The sequence below is a fragment of the Numenius arquata genome, chromosome 10, assembly GCF_964106895.1.
Source record: "Numenius arquata chromosome 10, bNumArq3.hap1.1, whole genome shotgun sequence".
Taxonomy (NCBI): domain Eukaryota; kingdom Metazoa; phylum Chordata; class Aves; order Charadriiformes; family Scolopacidae; genus Numenius; species Numenius arquata.
In genome coordinates this window covers 42,825,867-42,849,919 of record NC_133585.1, presented here as the reverse complement: position 1 = coordinate 42,849,919, position 24,053 = coordinate 42,825,867, and the positions used below count along the sequence as shown (strand labels likewise).

The 24,053-nt window shown below is 35.8% G+C and overlaps 1 protein-coding gene across 1 annotated transcript in view; it reads left to right on the top strand.

The window, feature by feature from the left end:
• Positions 1-24,053, top strand: part of ATP8A1 (ATPase phospholipid transporting 8A1) — a 90,780-nt gene that overhangs the window by 40,431 nt on the left and 26,296 nt on the right. Inside the window, exons 17-23 of the mRNA XM_074155163.1 lie at positions 459-523; positions 5,607-5,779; positions 10,112-10,295; positions 10,396-10,506; positions 17,540-17,614; positions 17,751-17,873; positions 20,333-20,411. Of these exons, the coding sequence (XP_074011264.1) occupies positions 459-523; positions 5,607-5,779; positions 10,112-10,295; positions 10,396-10,506; positions 17,540-17,614; positions 17,751-17,873; positions 20,333-20,411 (810 nt within the window). The remainder of the gene's footprint in view (positions 1-458; positions 524-5,606; positions 5,780-10,111; positions 10,296-10,395; positions 10,507-17,539; positions 17,615-17,750; positions 17,874-20,332; positions 20,412-24,053) is intronic.

Here is a 24,053-nt window from a genome sequence, read left to right as displayed (position 1 = left end):
TGATATGTATTTGTCTAGGCAGCCTGGATTATTAGCACACAGCATACATTCTGTTTAAAGCATCAAAGACTAAAAGAAAAGAATGGGAACATGGATATATGTAAATTTTTAATGAAATGCAAGTTGCATTCCAAAAATTTACAAGGCTCAGGGTGATCTGTTTGCTGGTTTTTGTAACTCCCTGTAAAGCTGTTTGTTTCTTGTCTTTCTGCTGAGCACCTCTGTGAATAAGGCACAACAGTCACAAGCCGCAGCAAGGAAAATTCTGGCTGTTCTGACTTAGTACCTGTCTGTCTAATTTTTAATAGAATGCAGTATAATTTTTTTACCACTGATTTCAGCTGGGGAAGTCTTATTTTTAGTTCTGTCTGTAATTCTTTTACAGGGTAAAAAATACTTTGTTATATTATATTGGATTTTGTGGAACAAATTTTTGAAAACAAAAATGTTTTTAACAGGTCACTCCTGTAAACTTTTGCGAAAGAACATGGGACTAATTGTTATAAATGAAGGCTCCCTTGATGTAAGTAAAGTCTGCAAAGTTTTCAGTTAATGAAACATTAATTTACTGCTTCAAATATCCAGACGTCATGGTGGAGGTGGCCTGAAAAATAACTTGGAACATCTATTTATTTGGACAAACACAGAAAATTCTACTAAAACTACGGTTGGGGGTTGTTTCTGTGTGTTTGTTTTGGGAGGGTTACTTTTTTGTCTGTTTTTAAAATCTTCTCAGTTAATTTTAGTATTGCATACTTGAAAGAATGTGTGGTCTTTTGTCACAAAATGTTATTGAATAACTAGAAATTTAGTCTACAGCTTCCAAAACCACAGCATAGCTACTACACAAATGAACTTCAGAATGATGAGCAAACAAATCCCGTGTAGTGAAATGACTCCATCCATGCAGGCACAAAGCCAGGAGCTTCACATGCTTCTAGTCACACCTAGCAGTGCCCAAACAAACTAATCCTATATTCCTTTCTAATGCTGTTTCTTACAGAATACTTAGTTCCTGCCAAAAATTGTTACTGTGGTTAAACAGCTGAAATTTTAATCAGATGTTGCTGTACATGTAAGGGTTAAAACTACCAACTTGCAAGTATACACTGCACTGTAGAGAAGAGATTCTTTAGATAAGGTAGGAATGCAATATTAAGTGAAAAATCCCGTGAGGGAAAGAACTTAAATCCTTTTACCGCCCCCTAAGGGAGCCTTAAATGAACTTAGACGTGGAAGAACTCCCTCAGTGGGAAAACTCACTGTCCAGAAGGCTTCAGGAGGAAACCCTGGAATGAAGTTTACCTTACTCTGTATCGTGGTCAGATTGCTGAAGATAGGATGTAGGGAGAGAAAGTGAAAATAAAGTATGAGAATCGATAAGAGTGCCTTAACTGAAAGTTCCCATGGTAGCATATAAGAGTAGGCTACAACATGAATTAAAATACTTACTACCTTTTTTTTTTTTTAGGTAAGTACTTATTTAAATGTTTTGACCCATTTAGAATAACGTATTTTCAACATTAGTATGAATTTAATCACTCTATTTCAAATATAAATTGTTTTAAGCAACATATTTTTGATGGTAAGATTTACAATAAAATCCCAAACACAGGACAGGCAGAAGCTGTTGATTAATGTCTGTAACCAGAGTCTGTTGATACAGTAAGCAACTTTTGACACAAGTAGCCTGTGATATTAATGAAAAGAGGCAATTTTCTTTTCTTAGTTTAGTTCATTGGGTAGCTTTTGAAAGATTGTGATCATTGTTTGTTGAAAAAACAGGGAAGGTTTTTGGTTCAAGCCCTTAACTTTGCTTTTGAATTTTTCGCTCAAGCAATCTCTAAGTAAAAATTAACCAATGGAAGGGAGAACTCCTGTCCTATATTTAGGGTATTAACGCTGACTGCTGGATTTCGGAACTACTGCAATACTTAATAGATCTGAAGTGCAAAAGGTTGACTACTTTGTATACTTCTTCATATATGTAATGAAATAAAGTGAGGTGGTTTTATTTAACTACTGAAAAGAGTCCAATAAAAACTCATTAAACAGCCATTGCACATTAACCACTTCTAATGCGATGATTAGAAAGCTGAGTAAATATGTATTAAGCAATGTATTTTAACAATAAATGTATACAGATATAGTTTAGGAATAATAGATAGTATCTGATATGGTAACTGCACTGTACTCCCTATTTCAAATGGCAGTGTCTAGATTGCATAAAGATTGAGAGATCCTTTCCCTACATGCACAAAGTACATTCCTAGCATATGGGGGTGCAGATGTCGTATGGCAGCTGAAATTACATATGCAAACTGGCCACTTGCAAATCTGTCTGTGGTGGTAACATAGATCATGTTTTTTGAGGAGCAGATAAACGTAGTAATCCAATATTTTGAGGGCAAGAGGCAGTTCAAATAATAATAACAAACTACCTCTGTGCCAGTATTTTAACAAGAGAGTCCATTGAAAGTTTTCTGCCTTGTTTGATGGTGCGTGTTTCACTGTTTGATTAATTTATACCTTGTGTCCTACTGTTTCCTTGCTGGTGTGGTTGGAATCAGATGTCAGTCTCCATTTCTAGTACAACTGAGTCAAAAATGGCCTTGAAAATTCTGAAAATGGAGGAGTGGAGCCGGGTCTGAGGAAATGGAGAGAGGGGTGGACTGCTGTGTTTGCAGAACCTTGAATCAGTGCAGCTGCAAAGGTGGATGCCATTCCTCTTTCCTTTCTGCATAGCAACAACAGCTGGCAAGAGGCCATAATATTTAGTTGGAATATTGTCTGTTAGGGAATATGGCTGAAACTTTGGCTTGTGAGCAGCATAGTCCCTCTTGTACTGGGACTCTGTCCCTTACCTTGCAGGAGAACTGTGCTCCCGTGAGGGCTACTGTACAACCCTGTTCCCTCAGCGCACGAGGAGCTGAGCAGCCATGAAACCTTGAAGAAAAAAATCCCAGTGTAGTGGGACCTGTGTGTTTAGGATCTTGGAGAAGAGTTGCTCTGTGGCTGTCCTCTCCTCCTTGGCTCTGCAAGGTACAGGCACAGCCTCTTGGCTTTATAAGGATGTTACGTTCATAGGAGTTAGGAAGGTTGGCTTCTTTTGGTCTACATACTATTCACGGTACTGAAAAGGGTGGCAGTAAGTGGATGCTTCTTGCCCTTGCTCTTGCAGTAATAGTACAATATCTGTTGCATACCAGTGGCTTCTTCTAAAAAAGAGCTAGCTCAACTCTAATCCTGTTAGGGACAGAGTCCCCTGTCCCTAAGACTTACAATGCAGATTTAACAAAACAAATACCTCCTCAGTTTGGTCATTATTATGACCTTAGCATGCAAGACAGAGGAAGTTAGAATAAAAAAAAAAAAGCAACACTTGTTTAGATTGTATCCCAGCTCTGCAAACTGAGTTTACAAAGAATATGCTGAAATAAGAGATTCTCTTTTGTATGAACCAATACCCTTATTTATGGAATTAAAAGAAAAATACCCCAAACCCCTCTCCCACTCCTCAATTAGCATTTGGTGGGATAGAACTGGAAAGACTTCCAGGAAGCATTTATGTATCTCTCATTTTCTGAAACACAACTTGTTTTGAGGCTCCGCTTCCATGAGCATCTGCTTAACTTCACAAACAAAATGTGTTTTTGTTAGTAAGTTCTTACAGTTGTAGAGAAGAACACTGGATTTTATTTTGCCTTCCTATTAACTTAATGGCCTGCTAAATTTCAGTATAGTACTGTTAATCATAGACAGAAATCATAAAGAACATAGCGTTATTCTTTTAATTGTGCGCTGAATTAATAATAATAGAAAATAGTTCGATTACTATTAAATTTCACTGAGAAATATTTGATGGAAATAGTGTAGAAGCAAATAAGGGATGTTCTGATACTGCTTTTAATTTAAGGCATTGGATTTCAGCATAGAACTATAGCCCAAAAGGAATTTTAAATATGACAGGTTTACAGTTGGGGTAAGTGTTTTGTATTGTCTTGGGGTTTTTTTTTGTTTGTTTTAATATGTAGCATGCCTGGAGCTACCTGATGGCATGTCTGTTTGTGATAAAAAATTAAGGTCAATTTAAACAGAAGAGTTTATACTGCATGAATGAGAAGAAACAATAGATGAGAGGAACATGAGGTTTCAGGCTCTTGTGTTGCTTAAATTTAGTAAGAAGCTAAACAGTCCATAGAGATGAGAAAAATTGATACTTCCTTTATGTTGCAGTATTTCTTAATCAGAAAAGACACTCTGGAAAAATAGTTAAAGAAGTTATTATCATTTTAAAGGCTTTCTAACATGTAATTTTAAACAGTGGCACCTTTTTTTCCTTGCAGTTTTTATGGGTGGAGAGCCAGGAAACCCCAACAGCCTAATTTCCTTTTAGTGTAAACCAATGAATTTTAGAAGGCTGGTGGAAGCAAAGTAGGCAAGAAACATGGACACAACAGTGTGTGGAACTGGGCAGAGGAGGTTGGGTGGGAAAGGCAAAGCAATATCTTTAATTTCGTTTCAGAAGTTTAAGATTTGTAATTACTTCTTGGTGTTTTATTTTTAAAGTGGTTGCACCAAATTTTATTTATGTGTATGCCTGACATCACTGACGTAGCAGAATTATTTGGTTGTTAAGCTTGTAGAAAAATATAGGAACATTGTTGTCATAGGATGTTACTATTTCCCAAATTCAAGGTCTTATAAGCAGAAGTTTTGTTTTCATCTTCCTGTTGCCTCTAAAACCCCTCTTACGTCTGGGCTGTGAAGCAGGAAAACAGTAGAAGAAGAGTACGTGGTAGGTCTGTGAAGGCCATTCAAAAAGAAAGAAATGCAACAAGCAGGTTGTTTTTTTGTTTCATGACGCTCGATGGTGGAGCTGCACTGTAACTAACTAGATGTTAGTGACCTCCCCAAAGAGGACTGTGAGGTCCTGCTGCATAAATGCAGAAGAATGTATTGTCTACTGAATGTAAGCTGAAGTTCTCAGTACTGGATCACAGAGTGGTGGCTTGTGTAGGTGTGATTCAAACTGTTCTTAGAAACTGAAAAATACAAAGTATGATCCTTTATATAACATGTGGTTGATGTGGGCTTATTTTAAAATATAAATTTAATGGGATGGTTAGAATTATCAGTTGTAATGCATGTACTTATGAATTATCTCTGATGTTTCTTTTACTTTTTTTCTAAACATTTAGGACCATTTTATATAATAGTGAACCAAAATTGTTTCTTCTGGTATCTCTTTATATGTGAATTTTCTTTTATATAGGTATATAGAAAACTTACATAATAATATCTTTTAGCAAACATTTATGCAAGTATTGTTGCTGTTCAAAGAGCATTAAAAGTTCCGCCACAACTTACACATATATGTATTTTGGCAGAGTGTGAGAGAAATCCTACATGCCATTTCTACTGTGGTTTCTAGTAGTACAGCCTTGGAAATACTTTTTTCATTTGATACTTTCTATTTGATAGCATAATCAAGAGGTAATTTCTTCCAAAAAGGAAATGTCAGTATTTCTGATTACTGAAAAAAATTTGGACTTAAGAACAGTAGGAATTAAAAATAATGGACAAATTTTTTTTTTGTACAACAGGGAACAAGAGAGACGCTTAGCCATCATTGCAGTACTCTTGGGGATGCTTTGAGAAAGGAAAATGATTTTGCTCTCATCATTGATGGTAAATCTCTGAAGTATGCTTTGACATTTGGAGTGAGACAGTATTTTCTGGATTTGGCTTTGTCATGTAAAGCTGTTATTTGTTGCAGGTAAGCTTTACGTTATTTTTGCTCTGCAGTATTTTTATTGATGTATAAAAATAAAGAAGCTTCTTTTATTTCAGAGAAAATACACATATCCATGTTGTCCAACCATGAAATATATATTTAGAAAACCTAACCTTAGTAGCTGAAGTTATGAAATACAGTCATTCAAGCAAAATATTTCTGTAGAGCAGTCTGCTACCGAGTGTTCCTGTCAGGCATTCAGGTTGCATATACCTAGAAAAATAATTTGTCACCCATCAAGGGTAGTCTCAGCAAGATTGAGACACTGATCTTAACCTTAAATTGATACTACAGTTATTGATAACCTACAGTTAACTGCAGGTTTTAGCACACCTGGATTCTTTTGTACAGCTTCCTCCGTAGGCAAGATTTTGTATCTCTGCTTTTCTGTAAGCCACGGTTTACATTGCATAAGAAATACACAGACATGTTAAAGGTAGTACTCTGGGTTACTTTTATTTCCTGAAGCTGATGAAAACACCGTTTTTTATTACTATTATTATTACTCCTGATTGTTTTAGGATTCTTTTATACAATCAGATATTTAAACATCAGCCATTAGAACTGTAAGCTTATCATAACAAGAGAACTTTTTCCAGATCAAAGAAAACTAAATATCTGCATTCTTTAAATATATACAATATGAAAGCAGTTTGGCTTGCTTTTTAATATTTCCAGATTTATTTGAAGGAAGGAATACGTGGGACTGTATTAATGATAGGGTATGTTTTGCGGGGCCGCCTTGCAATTTTTTGGATTTACAAACACAAAAACTGCAAGCATCTCCTGAGCAGCGCATCGCTTTCTCTACATTTGAATGATTGAACAAAAAGGGAAGTTGGCTGCTTGCTAGCTAGGTAAACAAGAACCACTCCTTTTGATGTTTAAAGAACTTGGCTTGAGCCAAGTGATTGATCTGTCAAAAGCAGAAGCAAGGACTTTTCTTTACAAGATCATTGGCAACACAGGTAGGATATCTGTATTAGAAATACAGTCAGACATTCCAGAACTGTGGAAATTGCTGTTATTTTCATCAGTATCTGAGGTAACTATTACAGGGATAGCCAGTTGATGTTCTCAGAGTATTATTCACTGTTCTGACCTTTGTAGTAGTATAGAAAAGGCTGTTTCCTATATTAAAACAGGAAAAGTTAGTTCGGAAACAAGGTATTCAAGCTCTTCTAGAAGCCTTATAGCTTGCTGTTTCTCGATATGTGTCACAAATTCAAGTTCTCACAATTAATGTAGTACTGAAATTTCTAAGGTTGTTCGTGTGGTCGAGTCACGTCTAATTCCATATTTGAATAGGATGCTATGTCTGATTATAACTGAAATATTCTTTATAAAAAAAAAAATCTCTATTAAAATGGAGGTCAGGCTGGATTTTGTACAAGACGAAAATAATCCTTAGAATTCAGCATCACTTCTTACCAAATTCAAATCTTTCAATAAATTATATAAGCTTACTGCCTACTACCTCACTATTGCCTGTCCTATTAGGTACTTGAAGGTAGAGACATGATCTGTACAAATGTGAAAACTGTTGTAAATACACCTTAATAAGTTGTCTGCTTTTGATTAATAAGATAAATAAATGTAATGTTCTTGTGTTCAGGTAGAAAGTTTAATAATGTTCCATTAAGATAAAGCAGATACATCTGAAAAACCTGTGTTCAAAATGGAGCTATTTTTCTGTCTTGCAAAAGGACAGGGAAGAGCTATAGTATCCCAAGAAACACCTGGTTTGTAGTCTTTCTGTAGTGTTAAGTGATATGTTATGCCACCATAATTTTAAGTGGTTTAGCTTCGTAGCCGTGCTCCAGCATGAAACACCCTGAAAGTTTTGTTCTGGTAGTGTTCTTTCTGCCAGTTCTACATTTCCATAATATGCTTAGGTCAGCTGGATTCAGTACACGTCTAGGTATACGCTCTGACATATTTTGTGGTTGTTTAAAAATTGGCTGCAGGTTTAAAACTAAAATATTTGCTTGTAGCACTCACTGCTTTACTATGTGCTTTTTTTAATATCACATGCTTCTCAAAAGTCAGAATTCTGTCAAAAAAAAAAAAGTTTCTGTTAATGCTCCATCAGTAGTAACAAAAATGTCATTTCCTTGTTTGTGAGCTTGAAAATAAAAAATTTTAAACAGGTAATTTTTAATTAATGTAAATCACTTTCGTTTTATCAGGACGATATGTTAAAATACAGGCCTCTTCCATCCACATAAAGGCAGTAAACATTTTAAGCACTCCTTGGTTTTTGAAGTACAAATTACATCACTTTCTTTGAAGTTTTCAGACTGTATTCACTTGTTCAGAAGCATTTATTGCCTATGGATCTTACAAAGACTGGCCATAACACAGATGAAACTGACAGATATTCAGTAGAAATTTAACTTCAAAAATCTGTGTATGTTATTAATTCCAAGCAGATGTTTGGCTTAAAGACTTTGACAAACTGAATTCCAACTCTATATTGGCTTCAGAGTAATGTGTGCAAGAAGAATGTTAAATGGATTATTCTGTAGTAAAGATTTACAGTTAAGAGTGAACAAAATGAACAAAGCATTATTTTTTTTTTATTAGTTTCACCATTAATTTGATGTGCCAGGCAATGAGAGTAAGTGCCATCTTCCAACTGCCCCTATAACATTGTCTGAAAGGGAAATGATCCACTATTCCTGGAAAGTTAAAAAGATGAAAAAGAAGTTCTCGTGTCAAGAATCTTCTGTAGAAGCTGGCTCTAGTGAGTCTTGGTACAATATTCATCAGCAGAGTTCAAATAAAACATTTAACCAAAGATCATAGAAATGCTTTTTGATGTACTTGGACCATAGAATTTTTCTAAAGGGCTGTTGCCCAGAAGCTTTAATGCCAAGTTTGCCAAGTACAAGTCTGTACTCATCCCAAGTACCTTTCTCAAAAGTCTGGTAGTTTTTGTCACACAGGCTGCTGCATAAAGTAACTGTGGATAGCTACCTTCAATCGGAAGGCTATATTATTTTTCACTCCTTTTATTTTTTTCCTTTTGCAAAATTATGCAATTATATTTTATGCAAACTTTCTCTGATTTATTGTACTTAAAGCTTAAGAAATTTCACTTCATTGGCAGAGAATAGGCATTGGGATAGGCATTTTCTTAATGACAGGTAATTGGAGCAGCCCTGAAAAGAAAAGAGAAGTTACTGGCAGTTAAACAAAGTGGAGGATCAAGAGTCAGTGTTCAAAGTTAGAATCTTAGAATGGTTTGAGTTGGAAGGGACCTTTAAAGGTCATCCAAGTCCAATGCCCCTGTAATAAGAAGTGACATCTTCAACTAGGTCAGAGCCCCATCCAACCTGACCTTGAATGTTTCCAGGGGTGGGCCATCTCCAGTCTCTCTGGGCAACCCGGGCCAGTGTTTCACCATCCTCCTTGTAAAACACAAGTATCTAATCTAGATCTACCTACTCAGTTTAAAACCGTTACCCCTCATCCTATCGCTACATTCACTGATAAAGAGTCCCTCACCATCTCTCCTGTAGCCCCCTTTAGGTACTGGAAGGGGCTATAAGTAGGGGCTCTCCCTGGAGCCTTCTCTTCTCCAGGCTGAACAACCCCAACTCTCTCAGTCTGTCCTCGTAGAAGAGGTTCTCCAGCCCTCTGATCATTTTTGTGGTCCTCCTCTGGACCTGCTCCAACAGGTCCATGTCCTTCTTATGTTGGGGGCCCCAGAGCTGGATGCAGTGCTCCTGGTGGGGTCTCACCAGAGCTGGGTAGAAGGGCAGAATCACATCCCCCAACCTGCTGGCCATGCTTCTTTTGATGCAGCCCAGAATACAATTGGCATCCTCTAATTTAGCAGTGTAGGCTTTGTGAAGATAGTGGTGGTCCACTTTGTTTGTTCCTGTTTGCTTTGACATCTGTCTTAAATATCTTGTTGTTTGTTTGTTTATAAAATACATAATTAAACAGAGAGGAAAATAGAAAGCATAACAACAAAATATATCAAAAATCTGTAATTGTTGTAAGTTAGCACTGCCAGTGGCAGTGTCTGGGCTTTCTTCCATTACTCTGTTTTAGAGGCCCATTGGTGTTTGATCTACGTTGTCTCCAGTCCTGTTAACATTTTGCGTCAACAAATGGAAGGTTTCTTTGAATTTCATGTGAATGTGCTTTTAGCATTTAGTCTAAATGGCAATAACAACATTGTGTCACTGACCAGGATGTTAGTTGGCCTGGTTTTATTACCTTTTCACAGAACATAAAGTATGTTTTGAAAGTACATTCATTTGAAATCCTGTATTAAACTTTCTTCTTTCTGTTACTCCTTAGGGTATCACCACTTCAAAAATCTGAAGTTGTAGAAATGGTTAAAAAACAAGTTAAGGTAGTAACTCTAGCGATTGGTGATGGAGCAAATGATGTTAGTATGATACAAACAGCACACGTTGGTGTTGGTATTAGTGGGAATGAAGGTCTACAGGCTGCTAATTCTTCAGACTACTCAATTGCTCAGGTAAATCATTACACTGTAAAATACTGCAATAAAGTAGTTTAATGTCAGATTAATATTGGTGTGTGCATGTCCTGATTGTATGTTTGTTCATTTTTTGCAGTTCAAGTATTTGAAGAACTTGTTGTTGGTTCACGGAGCCTGGAATTATAACAGAGTAGCTAAATGCATCTTGTATTGTTTCTACAAGAATATAGTCCTTTACATTATTGAGGTAATTTTACAGTCCAGTAAATGTTACTTCTTGAAAACAAATATTTTATTATTTTGAGCTTTTGATTATTATATATGATTTTAAAGTATTTAAATTGTTAATAAACACCTACTAGTACTGAATCTTGCTTTTTAATAAACTGATTAATATTAGGGATATTTTTTTTTTTACTTTAAAAGACCTAATTGTCGTACAAATACAAACTGAATATTAATACTGAATGTTTGTGTTGCATAAAACTGCTAGCTTATTAATATTCTGTATCTGTAACTGCATTTCAGTATTTAAGGAATAAGGACACTGGTAGCCTTAAATTTACCACGACATGGATGTTCTTAAGCAGTTTGAGCTGGTGTCAGTAACTGTCCGGTTTGTAATCTGAAGTACTTTTTCAGGTCACTGTTGAACTGCATGGCTGAGCTGTTGCTGTTCAGACCAGTATTTAGGAGTTTTATATATATGTTTTAGTTACACTATTGCTTACTTTTCACTTGGTGATGGGGTAACCAACTGTGCCTCATTGGGCTGTAGTTCACAGACAGGGATATTGTCCTGAAAGCAGTTGACTTAGTTTTCTCACCTGGGATTTTAAGGAGACTGGAGTCTTGTGAAAAATACTTAAGAACAGGAGGAATTAAAAACAAATGAAAAAAAAAAGTTAAAAAAAAAAAGTGAGAAACAGTGTGAGAGAACTGTGTTGTAATAAATGTACATTTATTGATATATCTACCAATAAATATATATGCTGTTAAGACAGCATATATAGCTACAGTTTTCATGATTTTCATGACTACATGGCAACCTTAAAATTTTGAACATATTTTTAAATGCATTTTTTATTTTTTGTTCCCCTTCATTTACTATTCCTCTTTTTCTTTCAACAGCTGCTTCCTTTCTTCTAACCAAATATGTATCTTTTAATTATATTTATAATTGAGTCAAACTTTATATTCACAATGATGCTTTGGGTTAAAAATGTGGAAAAAATTTTTGCAAAATTTGATCACAAAATAAGCTTTATTGGTCAGTCTTCTGTATTTTTACGGTAATGGGGTTAACAGTTACTCTTAAAACTTTTGTAGTTTAATATATTTTCAAATTAATATCTTAAACATGCACAGTATGTATCCAGTTTTTAGTGAAAGAAAATGCCTTATTTCTGTTAGACCTAATGTAAACATTAAGTTAATATTTCTGATTTTGGTATTTATGTATGTGATCTTACACTGTTGCAATATTTGGAAATACTTTAAACATCTTTTTATCTGCAGGTGCTGTAGCCAAAAAGTGTGAATTTTTCTTAGCATATTTTTTACATTTTTAAATTTTCCTTTTTTGTCCTCCTTATTGTACTATTAACTTAAGTAGATTTCTATCAAAGTGGTTGCAAATTTGTAGCCTGTTTAGAAAAACATAAAGTAGAAGGCCACAGAAAAAGCAAATCCATTAAAGATTCTTTTTTGCTTTAGCAGTCATGGCAGGCTTTAGTTCCTGCATTTCAAAAGCTGAATATCTGCTTAAATGATCAGAATTCCTGAAGTACTGATTAGCAGTAGCTTTCGAAGTATTTGAAAAACCAGTATTAATGTATACTTTGTGTTTAGGGAAAGCATACAAAGTTGGGCTTTCACACATACTATCTTATTTTTGTTTTAATTTTCTGTCATTGTCACCTACAAACACATTGTAAATTTATAACTTAAATCGGATACAAATATTCCACCATTTGTATTCTTTGTGGAAGCAAGTTAAATGCAAGGTACACAGATCATAGTCTAAAAATACAAGAGACTAGAAGAGGTAGTCTCTGCCTCCTGAGCAGATGGGAGGGCAAAGAGATCATTTTTATATGGGTTATGACTCTTTATATATCAGGCATACAAGCATTTTACCATATACACCTTCTGTGGAAGACAAGATGACTTCTACTTGAATTCCCGTATACCCAACGTTTGTCAGCTCAGAAAACTTTCACAGATGATGTTAATAGCTCCTGTCAATACTGGGAGTGAATGGGCAGAAATTCATCATTGAATGTCTCTAGAAAGGACAACTGCCAGTCTTGAATCTCTCTTTTCACTTTTTTGTACGGATCAGGCGTGGGAGCAGAGAGCTCAATGAGTATTTGTAAGCTGCTGCTTAATATGCAGAAATGCTACATCAGGAAAACGTCTGTGAAGCTTTTGTGGCCACACCTCCTCCCTCTTGGAGTTCAGAAAATAATACTATGAAAGGCATGTCTGGAAGTTGTTTTAATTAAGTTTCCTTTTATTAGCTGATAATAACTAAAAACATCTACATTTATTTAATAGATGCATAGTAGATTTTTGAATAATATATATACTGGTACTGCTTAGTACCAATCAAACAAGTAAGGTAATAGATTCCACTTAATCTAAAATACAGGCTTTTTCCTGGGCATTTGTGAGGTCGTACAAAATGAGTCCTACTGGTTTCTTGGTTCAGAAAACGGTAAAGGTCTACAGTAATATTCCTGCACACTGATCAGTCTTTACAGACGTTTAAACTCCTGTTCAAAAGAAAGAAGTGGTCTGTAATAACTTTTTCTACTCTGTGTCTCAACTCAAAAGATGTTTATCATGGACCTCATCTTTTGTATAGGACTAGTCCCAGTAACTTTAGAGGTTATATTCTGAAGTATCAGTCTAATTTGCAAGTGGAAACTTTGCATTTCTAATAATCTGCTAATGTGCATTATTAAACTTGGACCGAGCCTCACATTTGCATAGGATAAGCATATGCAGAGTCTCATACTTATTTTGAGGGGGATGTCATTACCTTATAATGGTGGTTGGGATTGATCCTAGCGACTGAGAATGCCTTTGTGGCTTGTTTTATAATTACTATTACTGCCTATACTCTTTTGTTAAAACTACTCATTTTGTGAAGTTACACAAATCTCCCTTCAACATCGAAGGGACAAAATTTTCCTATTCCTACTTTTTGTTCTACTAGCTAGTAATAAATAGTGATAACACAAAATAACTGTTTTAATTTTAAATAAAAAAGGTTTACAAATTTAAAAATAATTTTTTGAGATCTGTGTAGGTCATTCATGTTTCGTGTAGGGGAAAATTCAAACAAAAGAGTTAAAATACCAGGACACAAACAGAAGAAACAGATGCATGGAGTTCACATTTAAGTTTCAGTTACAGTTCCTTAAACATGGCTATTTGTAACAATTTAAGTGATACTACATAAACAATTCAATTATACTGAGCAATTAGAGCTGTAACAGCCTCTTTTGTTCTGTGAATTTTGAATGTTGGTTATCAACTTGTTATTTTTTTTATATTTTTTTTTTCCCCCAAGTCCTTTTCACGCCCCTGCTGAGTTAACATGCTTTCTGCTGCTTGTGCCCATTACTGAAGTTTACCATTTTGCTCCCAGTTTCCCTTGCCTGACACGTCAGACGGATGCCTGTGGTCATACTGAGACCCATATCATGCATAACACCAAACATGAGCAGGACTTCTGTGTATACTCACACTGTTTCTGGGCTGTAGAGTTTAGGTGCTGTGGTTCAGTGTGCCATGGCATACTTCATGTATGCAAACTGCATCAAGTTCAGCTTAAAACACGACAGCAGGAAGCGATTGTTCCCATGCCCCCTTTTTTTTTTTGCATTTTATGGTTTGAAAACTTAGAAATACAGGGATCTGCAGTGATTTTAGATGGGCTATGAACCTAAATCTTATCTTTTCAATGGAAATTATGTAGCAATTGAACTACAAAATGGTCCGAATTTTCACTTCTCCCTCACATGGCCTAAATTACTTCTCAAGGACACCTATCTCCTGTCCTTCTATAAGGGTGCTGGATTAGTAATTTGAGCTGTTAGAGTAGGATATGCTCCCCTAGGAGAGAAGTGGCTGAGTCTGCTCCTAAATTAGTATCATGTACAACTTGTCCTAAAAACTTATTTTGGACTTCGTTGTCCATCATAATTGGAATGAAACACTTGTCCATGAATCAATTTCTTACTGTGAAACAAGAAACTCTGTTTTCTTGTCGCTGTTAATACTGTAGTAAGCTCCACAGAGGTTTTTTCAGGTATGGTTAAGAGTTTAATTTTTAGGGTCAAAGGCTCAGAAATCAGGTTAAGTGGGTGACTTACTTTCATCCCCTCTTACAGTTTGAGATGAGTGCTGTATTTGTCCTTGCTGCTTCCACTACACTGTCACCTCCACCCTAAATCTGCTAATTGTTTTTGAGCCATAGGTGTTCTTTACATGAACATTCAAATAGTATCTTGTAAACAATAGAAAATTCATGTTTCTGCTTAAATATTAACAATGCTCTGTCTCTTAAAGTAGTATATGTGGTGTTCCACCAAATAGTATTTCTACTACAGAGGGCATTGTTTTTAGCCACATTCAAAGGTTTCTTTTCCCAGCCATTTTTTGATAAATTAAACAAGAACTTTAGAACCCAGGGGTGCTACCAAGTTTCATTTCTTCTTGGCTTGCATCTAGAGTTCTAACCAAGATTTGTTCCAGTTCCATATTACACTAAAATCTAACTGAAATGTCTGTCACTTGCATGCTTTCTTTGGAAGAAAGTAAATGCTAAGATTTCAGGAAGTTACTATTATAACTTAAAGAATTTCTTTACAATTCTTCAGTAAAACTGTAGTTTTCAGAGTTTAAAAAGCTTGAAAATTTTAACTTAAATTCTGTACAAAATAAAACTTGAAAGCACTGGGTTTTTTTAAGGAATAAAATGATGAATAGCATTTCTGAGAGGATTTCTTGGTAGTGAAATTTTATCATAAATTCTTTCATTTCTTTAAAACAGTCACTCCAAAACATTTTCAAGTGTTGCTTAGCATCACTTACCTTTAATAGAAGTGAATATGTGGAATAGATTCAATAGATGTATTTAGACCCTTCTTTTTAAATTAAAGTTTTATAACACTTTGGCTGTTAGATAAATTACAACAGAAAGTTAATGATCTTTACATATACTCCTTGGTTATAAAGGGTCAAGTATATATCTACTTGCTGTCTGTTTTATTTTCTTCCTAGAGAGTCATACTCTTCTTAAACTCTGTCTGAAATGACCAGAAATGAGATGTACACATATATAAGTATTTGTACATATAAATATGTACACATGCCCAGCTACTGAGTCACATATTTTCTATTAAAACTGTCTTTTTTCAGCACCCTAAACCCTTTCAAATGAAGAATTCTAAAATTTACTCCAGTATTTGGTACAAACAAGAAAAAAAAATTAAGGGGTCAATCACATAATAATATCTGTCCTTCACTCCTCTCTCAAGACCTCTCTTCCTAGGATGGGAGTAAAAGAACGTAGGAACTATATATAATGAGAAGGTTTAAAAGAGAGAATGCAGTTGAGGACCACAACTTGTATCTAGCAGTGGTGGTGAGGTTCTGGATTAGGTGCACACATTTAGCTTAGTTGTAAAGCCTCCAAAAACTGTGCTGATGCTGAGTGCAGTAATGAACAACTGATTATGCACTCTGCTTCCTCCTTCACACTCAACTACTGAGAAACTGATGCTAATACGTGTCTTCTAAATTCATCACAGTTAAATCATAACTCTGATTTCAGAAGTCAAAAATCAAAATACACGAGAGCTTATAAAAATCTCATTCAACTGGCATAAGTAATTCCATTGTCTTTTCAGTTAATAGACTGAAAGGTTAGAAAATAGAGTGCTTGTTACTCTTAAATCAAAGTAAAGAAATTCAGCATTATCAGACTTCAGAAAATTCAGTGTATTCTATATCTCTATATTGCAGCCACTAATATTCGTGATTTTGTATGCAGTCTTGTTCCTATTATTTGCCACTAAAAAAATCTATTTACTTTTCATTTATTGGTTGAACAAATAGCAATTTTTGCTGGATTTTAACTCCTATTTTTAGTGTTAATAGTTGCTAATTTCAGCATGTATTGCAACTCAAAGGTGTTCACAAACACGTTCAAACATTCCACAGCATGATAAAAGAATATGAGCTTGGTCATAGAATCTGGTCACCTGGAGGCCAGCCTGCGAACGTATTGATAAATATACTTATTGATTGTAGCAATTTGTGCTTCCATATTAAAGTCAAATGACATGTGAACTGTAGCAAAGTTTCTACAAAGCAGCATCTAAAGATTCTCTTGAAAAACATGAATCTTAAATTGAGTAGAATGTTGTTTAGTTTCTGCTGCCTTATAGCTTATGTTTGTCATAGGCAATATAGCTTCAGTGTAACTTGTTAAGAAAGGTTCATCAGATGTGCTGCTTCTCCACTTTGTCACGAAGTAAAAAATAGCATGCAGCATGACTGCTGTCTTCTGTACTGAAAAACATGTGAAAATGTGTTGTCATGCCTTTCAAATTTATTTTTTTTTAACCTCTTAGCAAAAAGTGATAAAACTTCTCTAATGAAGAGATTTCCAACTGCCTCTCCAAAATACTCCTTAGTTGAGTTAGTGCTTTTTACCTAAGTAATTGTACTTGATTTAGGACTCTGGTGAAGCCTCATGTTTTCATGAGTTTCATGCGTGAGAAAGGATTATTGGTACAATTTGCAGTTCAGACTATAGCTTACTGTATGAATTCTATTAGTTTGGAAGTTTGCTAATGATTAGAAGATGGCTACTTCTAACCTTTATGTGTTTCCTGTGGGATTTTTTCCCCCTGATATTTATGAGAATTTTTATTTCATTAAGAATTAGGTACAATAAAAATGCAATGAGCTAAACCACTCTTAAATATTTAACAAGCATGAAATTCCTTCTGAAAATAGCTACCTCCTTGAAATGTTTTCATATTTAGATGGAATTGCTCACATATTCGACTAGATGGCCCATTATCTGTTCCGAACACAAGTAGGGGGTTTTTAGTTATTTATTTTCATATAGGTTTAAGCCATAACATCCTCAACTTTGTAAACGTGTTCTAGGAATACTTTTTTGTGAAGCTGAGAAAAAAAAAATCTGTCATGCCTCGCATGACATTTAACTAATGTAATGTTCTCCTCTTTTTCAGATCTGGTTTGCTTTCGTTAATGGCTTTTCTGGACAAATCCTTTTTGAAAGGTGGTGTATAGGTCTCTACAATGTGGTAAGATGATTTGTGTTTTCTCAGTTATTTTCAGCCATAATCATGAAAGCTTCTTGAGTAAGCAATCTTTAAGCAAGTCCTCACTTCTAAAGTTTTGCATTATGTTTGTTGTTTTGGGGTTTTTTCCACCTACTAGATGTTCACAGCAATGCCTCCACTAACTCTTGGAATATTTGAGAGATCCTGTCGAAAAGAAAACATGCTGAAATATCCGGAGTTATACAAAACTTCCCAAAATGCACTGGACTTTAATACTAAGGTAAATAAAAAATCAAATATAATCAAAGCATAAATTTGTAGGAACTCAGTGTAGTTACCCTTTTGGTTCTGTGCTGGTCATAATTAAAAATTGAGGGGATTCTTATTACGGCTATTTCCAGTTGTCCACTTGTCTGTGAACAGTGTAAATAATGTTTATCCTTTTTTAGCCAGTATGGAAGCCCTTATTCTTTTTATTCTTTTTTTTTTTTTTTTTCCTCTGCTAGTAATAAAGCTGTCTTCTGTAGGCAGAAGTGATTAAATCTCTCAGTCTCTGGGCAGTGTGTATTGGTACTGTTACATGGAAATGGATTACTGAAGCCTGTGGAGAAGTGTTGCAGAGTACAATAAGAACTGTCATTAGATTTGTAGAGGGAGGTACTTGGTACTGTTCTATGTCAATTTGGAGTTGCGATTTTATGGTTTAATTTTGACTTTTGGGAAAAAAATACTGGGAGACAGGAATTGTCAGGGTGGATCAAAAGAAATCTGAGGCTACTTTATGTGGAAAACGGGTGACATTCATCTTGGAAAGACTAGCACAAGAAGTAGCAAAACAATGTAGGACTCTTAATACATACAAAATACACAATTTCTACAGATTTATCCATAAATAGTCTCCATTAAAAAAAATAAGTAAAACTTTTTCCTGAATCTGCAATGTCATGAATATCGTGGTGTTTGTAAGAGTTCCTTCTGATTTGATTTGATTTTTCTAAATACAATTGGGACATTTCAAGTAATGTCTTTGTATGTTGAACGTTTTCAGTCTGTCATTGAGTTAACAATGCCTACATGCGATGGTCTGTAGTGGATATGAGGAGCTCGTATAGCATACTTATCTCTGTGCCACTTGTGCTGTAGAACTGGAGTACTCTTATGTATATAGAATTATTTATCTAAGCTATCTTTGTTCACTGAAGCATATGAGATTTTTCTCCTCCTTCTTCACTTTATCCCTTCACCCACAAAAGCAAACCTAAAAATTGTAAGGAAACTAGGGGAAATACTGATTTTTGTGTCACTGTAAAACCTTTACAAATGTAAGACCTTTCATGATCCATTAATACAGACACTTTCGTGTTGTGATAGTTTAAATGCAATTATGCAAGTCATGAGTTACATTTGTTGGATTGTTTTTAAATGTCATCTATAATACAGTTTTTATTACTGCACAGAAGTATTGTTGACTTCATTGGAAATTCTGTAGCTAATCTCATACGAGACGTGTTATGAGTAAGTGTCTACAAACTTCCCAGCTACAAAATTCCCAGCTCTATAAGTTGAATAGTTGGTGGTAAAGATTTGGAAACATTACTGCCTTGAATGTAGATGCAGATGTTTGTTATGGTAAAAGGGATCAAAGGTTATGAGGTCGTGACAGAGGTTAAAGGATTAGCATGTGACAATAAGAATTGGTCAGGAAAATGGAAAAGTAGAACTAATTTTTCTTGCACCCACCTGTGCTTTCTGTCAAATAAAAACTTCTGGTAATGACATAGCAAGAAGGAGAGACAAAGGTTAATGAGTAGCACAAGTTCAAATGTGCAAAGTATTGGAGTGTAAATTGGATCATACAATCTAGTGTAGTTGTAGAATCTAACAAAAGACTTTGAGACATCGTGGAAAATGTTGTGAGGCAGGCAACTTAATTTCAATTGCTTGAACACCTTAACACTCATAATACACATCAGTTAGTTACAATAAAGGCTATGATTGTCAAGAGCGTTGTTAATGAAAAAACATGATTGCTATCCTGAGGAAAATGGATTATGTATCTTTGATTAAGTCTTATACAATATGTTTTGGAAAGCATCAATGGGTTGTTTGTGCTTAAACTTAATACAGTTCTTTTCAAAAGGCATATTTTACAAATGAAAATAAGTTTGAAAGTTAAATTTGAATTATTTAGCAAATACGTTAAAGGAAGTTTAATATGATGAAACTGAGCACTTCAAGAATGGAGCATGTAAGGAGAAATCTAAGGAAGATACTTTTATTTGTCCTTTGTTTAATTCTTTTATGTGAGGAAACATGTTGGTAGGTATATGTAAAACTCAGGTTTTGATTGTTCTACTACCCGAATTTCTTATTACACAAAATGTAAATTATAAAAGCTGGAGTTCTTTTTAATTCCCTGCTTAGAATGTAGCACTTGTTCCAGTTGTCTGGTTTAGTTGAATTTTTCTGATGATATTCCCATATGTATACATTTTAATTTCCCTTCTGATTTGAAATTAAAAGGAGGAGATAATACACACTTTTTTTCAAAACATAAAAATAAACAAATGACCCATGAAGAGCTAAGAGGCAGAAAGTGCCTGTCAGTTATATTACTTCACAGTGGTGGCCTGACAGAAACACATTTTGTGACTCTAACACACAGATAAAAAGAAAGGTCAGGGTTCACAGAGCTAGTTTATTGCGAATGGTTCTCATGGATTTTCTGTTTTCCCTTAGGTTTTCTGGGTTCATTGTTTAAATGGCCTCTTCCACTCATTCATTCTGTTTTGGTTTCCACTGAAAGCCCTCCAGCATGGTAAGTATTATGAAAAATAAAAGTATAAAAGTTAAAAGGTACTAACTATCTAAATTCCTTCTTTTTTCTTAGGAAAGCTTTATAGATACTAACAGTTTTGTGTGATTAAATTTCAAGATGCCATTTCCACAACTAGAGCAGATACAGTGTATTGAAAATGTTTTCTTTAAAATCTGTGGAAAGTAGGAGTAATATTATGTACGTATGCGCATGAAACTGTATAAATATGTTTGAAGTAAACTGAAACAAGATGAAGAAAAAGAGATTGCTATTTAATTATGCTATTTTTTTATATAATACACTACCATGGTAAATACCTGCAAGATCCTAAATCGCTGTCCCTCGCGCAACTGTCCCTTGCGTTGTCCCTTAGATTTTGTAGGCTTTTACTGCCGATGTTTATACCTGCTCTCCTATTACCTCAGGGACATGCTAACCCATTAGTTTACATTTGTGTGAGCAGGCTGGTGTCAGAGGAAACTGGGATGTCTTGGACAGCTCGGTCCTATCTTCTAGTTGTATGTGCACCTGAGTTGCAGAAGGAAACGCGGTGGTTTGGAGGAAAGCTGTATTAATTAGAGAAAACTTGAAAGCACTGCTTCCCATTTGTGGGAATGTTTGTGTGCATGGGTGCTCTCACAGGGGTAGGGTTTTGCTTTGCTTCCGTTTGTGGGGAGGAAAACAGAAGCGTGTACCCTGTAGCTTTTCTGTAGAATTAGTAGGCTTCTCAGTTTCCCTGATAGAGCCAAGCTGTCTGCCCTGGTGTAGGGGACAGAAATATTCTCATGGGCATTTTGGAACAATTGAGACTAGATAGTGAGACAGTCACAGCTGCTTGTGCCTGAAAAGGTCAAGGGGCAAACTTCTTGCAGAATATTTTATACCCGGTGACTTCTGATGAGTAAAGGGAAGTAGGTAGCTTCCTGTTTTTTTCTGAAAGGCCACTGGATGTGAGTTCAGTGGCAGCGGTTTGCGTTGGAGAGGCTTACACAGCCCAGGAGGAAAGAGGTCCCAAAGTGTCAGTGCATACTCCAAAACCACAACCTCAATCCAAACCAAAGTCCCTGTTCAAAGCTGTGCAGTCTGCGTGAGAGACTTCTGCATTAAATGATGGAGAAATGTTTAATGAGTGTAAGTGGTGATGCAGAATAGATATTGTTCATGTGTGAATGGCAAAGCTGAGACACTTGCACGAGCACTTGTGAGAGCACTGTAGTGCAGGTCTCCTTGGCTCACAGCCCCTGGGCTAGAACTGACCTGCTAGCACATCTGAGCAAATTGCCTTCTGTCGTCTTTTATTCCTCGAGAGAGAGGCCAGGGCAGCAGAAATGGGACAGGGATTGTGTGCATCGTGGGTGGTATAACCAGTACCTGCCGTGGGTCCAGTGGGTCATGCACAGAGTTCCGCATGAAGGAGAAAGGAGCGCAGGATGGGAGCTGCTGTTAATTAAATCTCTGATGACTGTATATGTAAAGAGGAAATAATGCTGTTAGTTTCCTAGGGAGGAGCTGATGAGTGCCAGAGAGATCCACCAGGGAGAGGAACTTCTGAGAACAGGTCTCAGCCTCTACCCTCTCTTAGCAAAGAAGAGGCGCAGGAGGATCCTGAGACATGAAAGGAGGAATGGGAAGAATGGGGGATAGCTCAGCTCTGTGCATAAGTCCTGAGTCCCAGCGCTCTGACTGATGGGAGCAGACTTAGCTGCCTGCCTATTCTTCTGTTTCATCCTTGTTATGCTCTTTACTGCTCGGTATATATTGTTAAGCAGCAGAGTGCATGTTCAAGCAGCTATTTATTAGAACATTGAAAATCAAATCTTGAAAATCATGAAAATCTCTGAGCTCACAGTCATTTTCTTTGAGCAGTTTCTCCTGTTTACTCTTTAGTCTCACTTGTCTGTCTCTGTCTGTAAGTGGAAAATTTCAAACTGCGTGCATTGAAGCAGAGTCTGCAAAGAAATATATGATCAGAGAATAGGTATGGATTTGTAAGAATTGTTTGTTGTTTGTCAGAATTTGCTCCATGGGACCTAAGCATTGTACAGTACACATGACTTCCAGGTACTGTCGTGGATATGAAAACTGACAAGGACATAAATCTTCACAGAAGCTGCTTCTGATGCAGCTTTGTCAACGTAACAGTAAATGGCAAAGCCAAACTTAGATTTACAAGTAAATCCACCAGCTGCTCCCTCTTTTAAAATGAGCTATAGCCTCAGCTTGTTTTCAGGCTTCCAGAGCTCTTACAGTCCTTTGTGGTGTGCTTGTCTGTCCAGGGAGAAAGTTAAATCGGGGAAGTGCCAAGAATGCAACCAGTATCACTAGAGCCAAGGAGGCAGTCACTATGAGCTCCTCATCTTGGAATGGGAGAGGACTAGGTTAAGGAGGACTTATTTGCCTATTTTTACTATTTTGACTATTTTTATTCTAGTGTTTTGTGTGATCTTTCACCTGCTATCTCTTCCAGAATATCACTAAATAGATCTCTTTGTTTCTGTGACAAACTGGCCTCACAGGTCCTGAAAAGAAAGGAGTACTCTTCATCCACAACTAAAATGAATTTCATTTCAAGCATATGTAAAGGTGATACAAAGGCTGAAAAAATGCTCAACACAAATATGAAAACATACTTAATTAGCAGCACTTAATTTATCATTTCCTCGCTGAGGATAGTGGAAAAATAAGTGGTTTCAACTACAGACCCATTTTTATCAGCTTGTCAGCTTCCTCTGGTCTGCCCAATCAGAGGAGTTTTAAACCCACCCTCACCTTCCCCCCCCAAAAAACCCCAAATGGCTTTATTCTTCTCATTCCCCCAGCATACTTTTTTAAAATATCCCTCTTTGTCCTCTCTCAGCATTAGTGGGCATTATTTTTCTTTTTATTTTTTGTCTTAAACTTTTATCCTTCCTTATTACATGCACAGTATTTTGATACCTCTTTATATGACGGCAGTGAATAGCAATATCCCAGTGATTAGAAGCTCTACAGCAGAGTAAGCGTTCTGGTTTAGTTGCAGTATATGAACAATCTCCAGTGCTAAAAGCATTTCTAAACTGAACACATAGAAATTTAGCAAGCTCAATACTTCTAATTGAGAATGAGGAATTCCCTCTAGATAGCTCAGTTGTATGTTGTCCCATGTCTGCCAAGAACTTTCATAGAATTGGGATCAGAAAAACCTCTGCTCTAGCAATAGTCATAAAATAAGTTCTGTTAAATAAGTATAAATGCACTGCTTCAGAATTCTGAACTTAAGAACGACAGTAGATGTGAATTTTATGCAAACACATCTCTTCAGGGCACTGAATCTTTGCATAAATGCTGTGAGTGTATCCATATGTGCCAAATGGATATGTATTTATATGAATCCACAGATTTGAGTTGGATAAACTTTGAAAAATGTATGAATAACAAGCATCTCAAGAATTAAAATAGAGTATATTTTGTATTTTTACTTAAACTGAATCTCAGAAATGTGGGTAAGAGCAAAAATGAGATTCTATACCAAAAATATCCAGAATCCGTGAAAATCTGACTCTATAAGCTTTCTGTTTACTTCTGTGTTACTATCAATGTACACTATAGCTATTATATTTCATACTTTTCTGAAGGTAAGATACTGTATCTCTGAACGTAAAA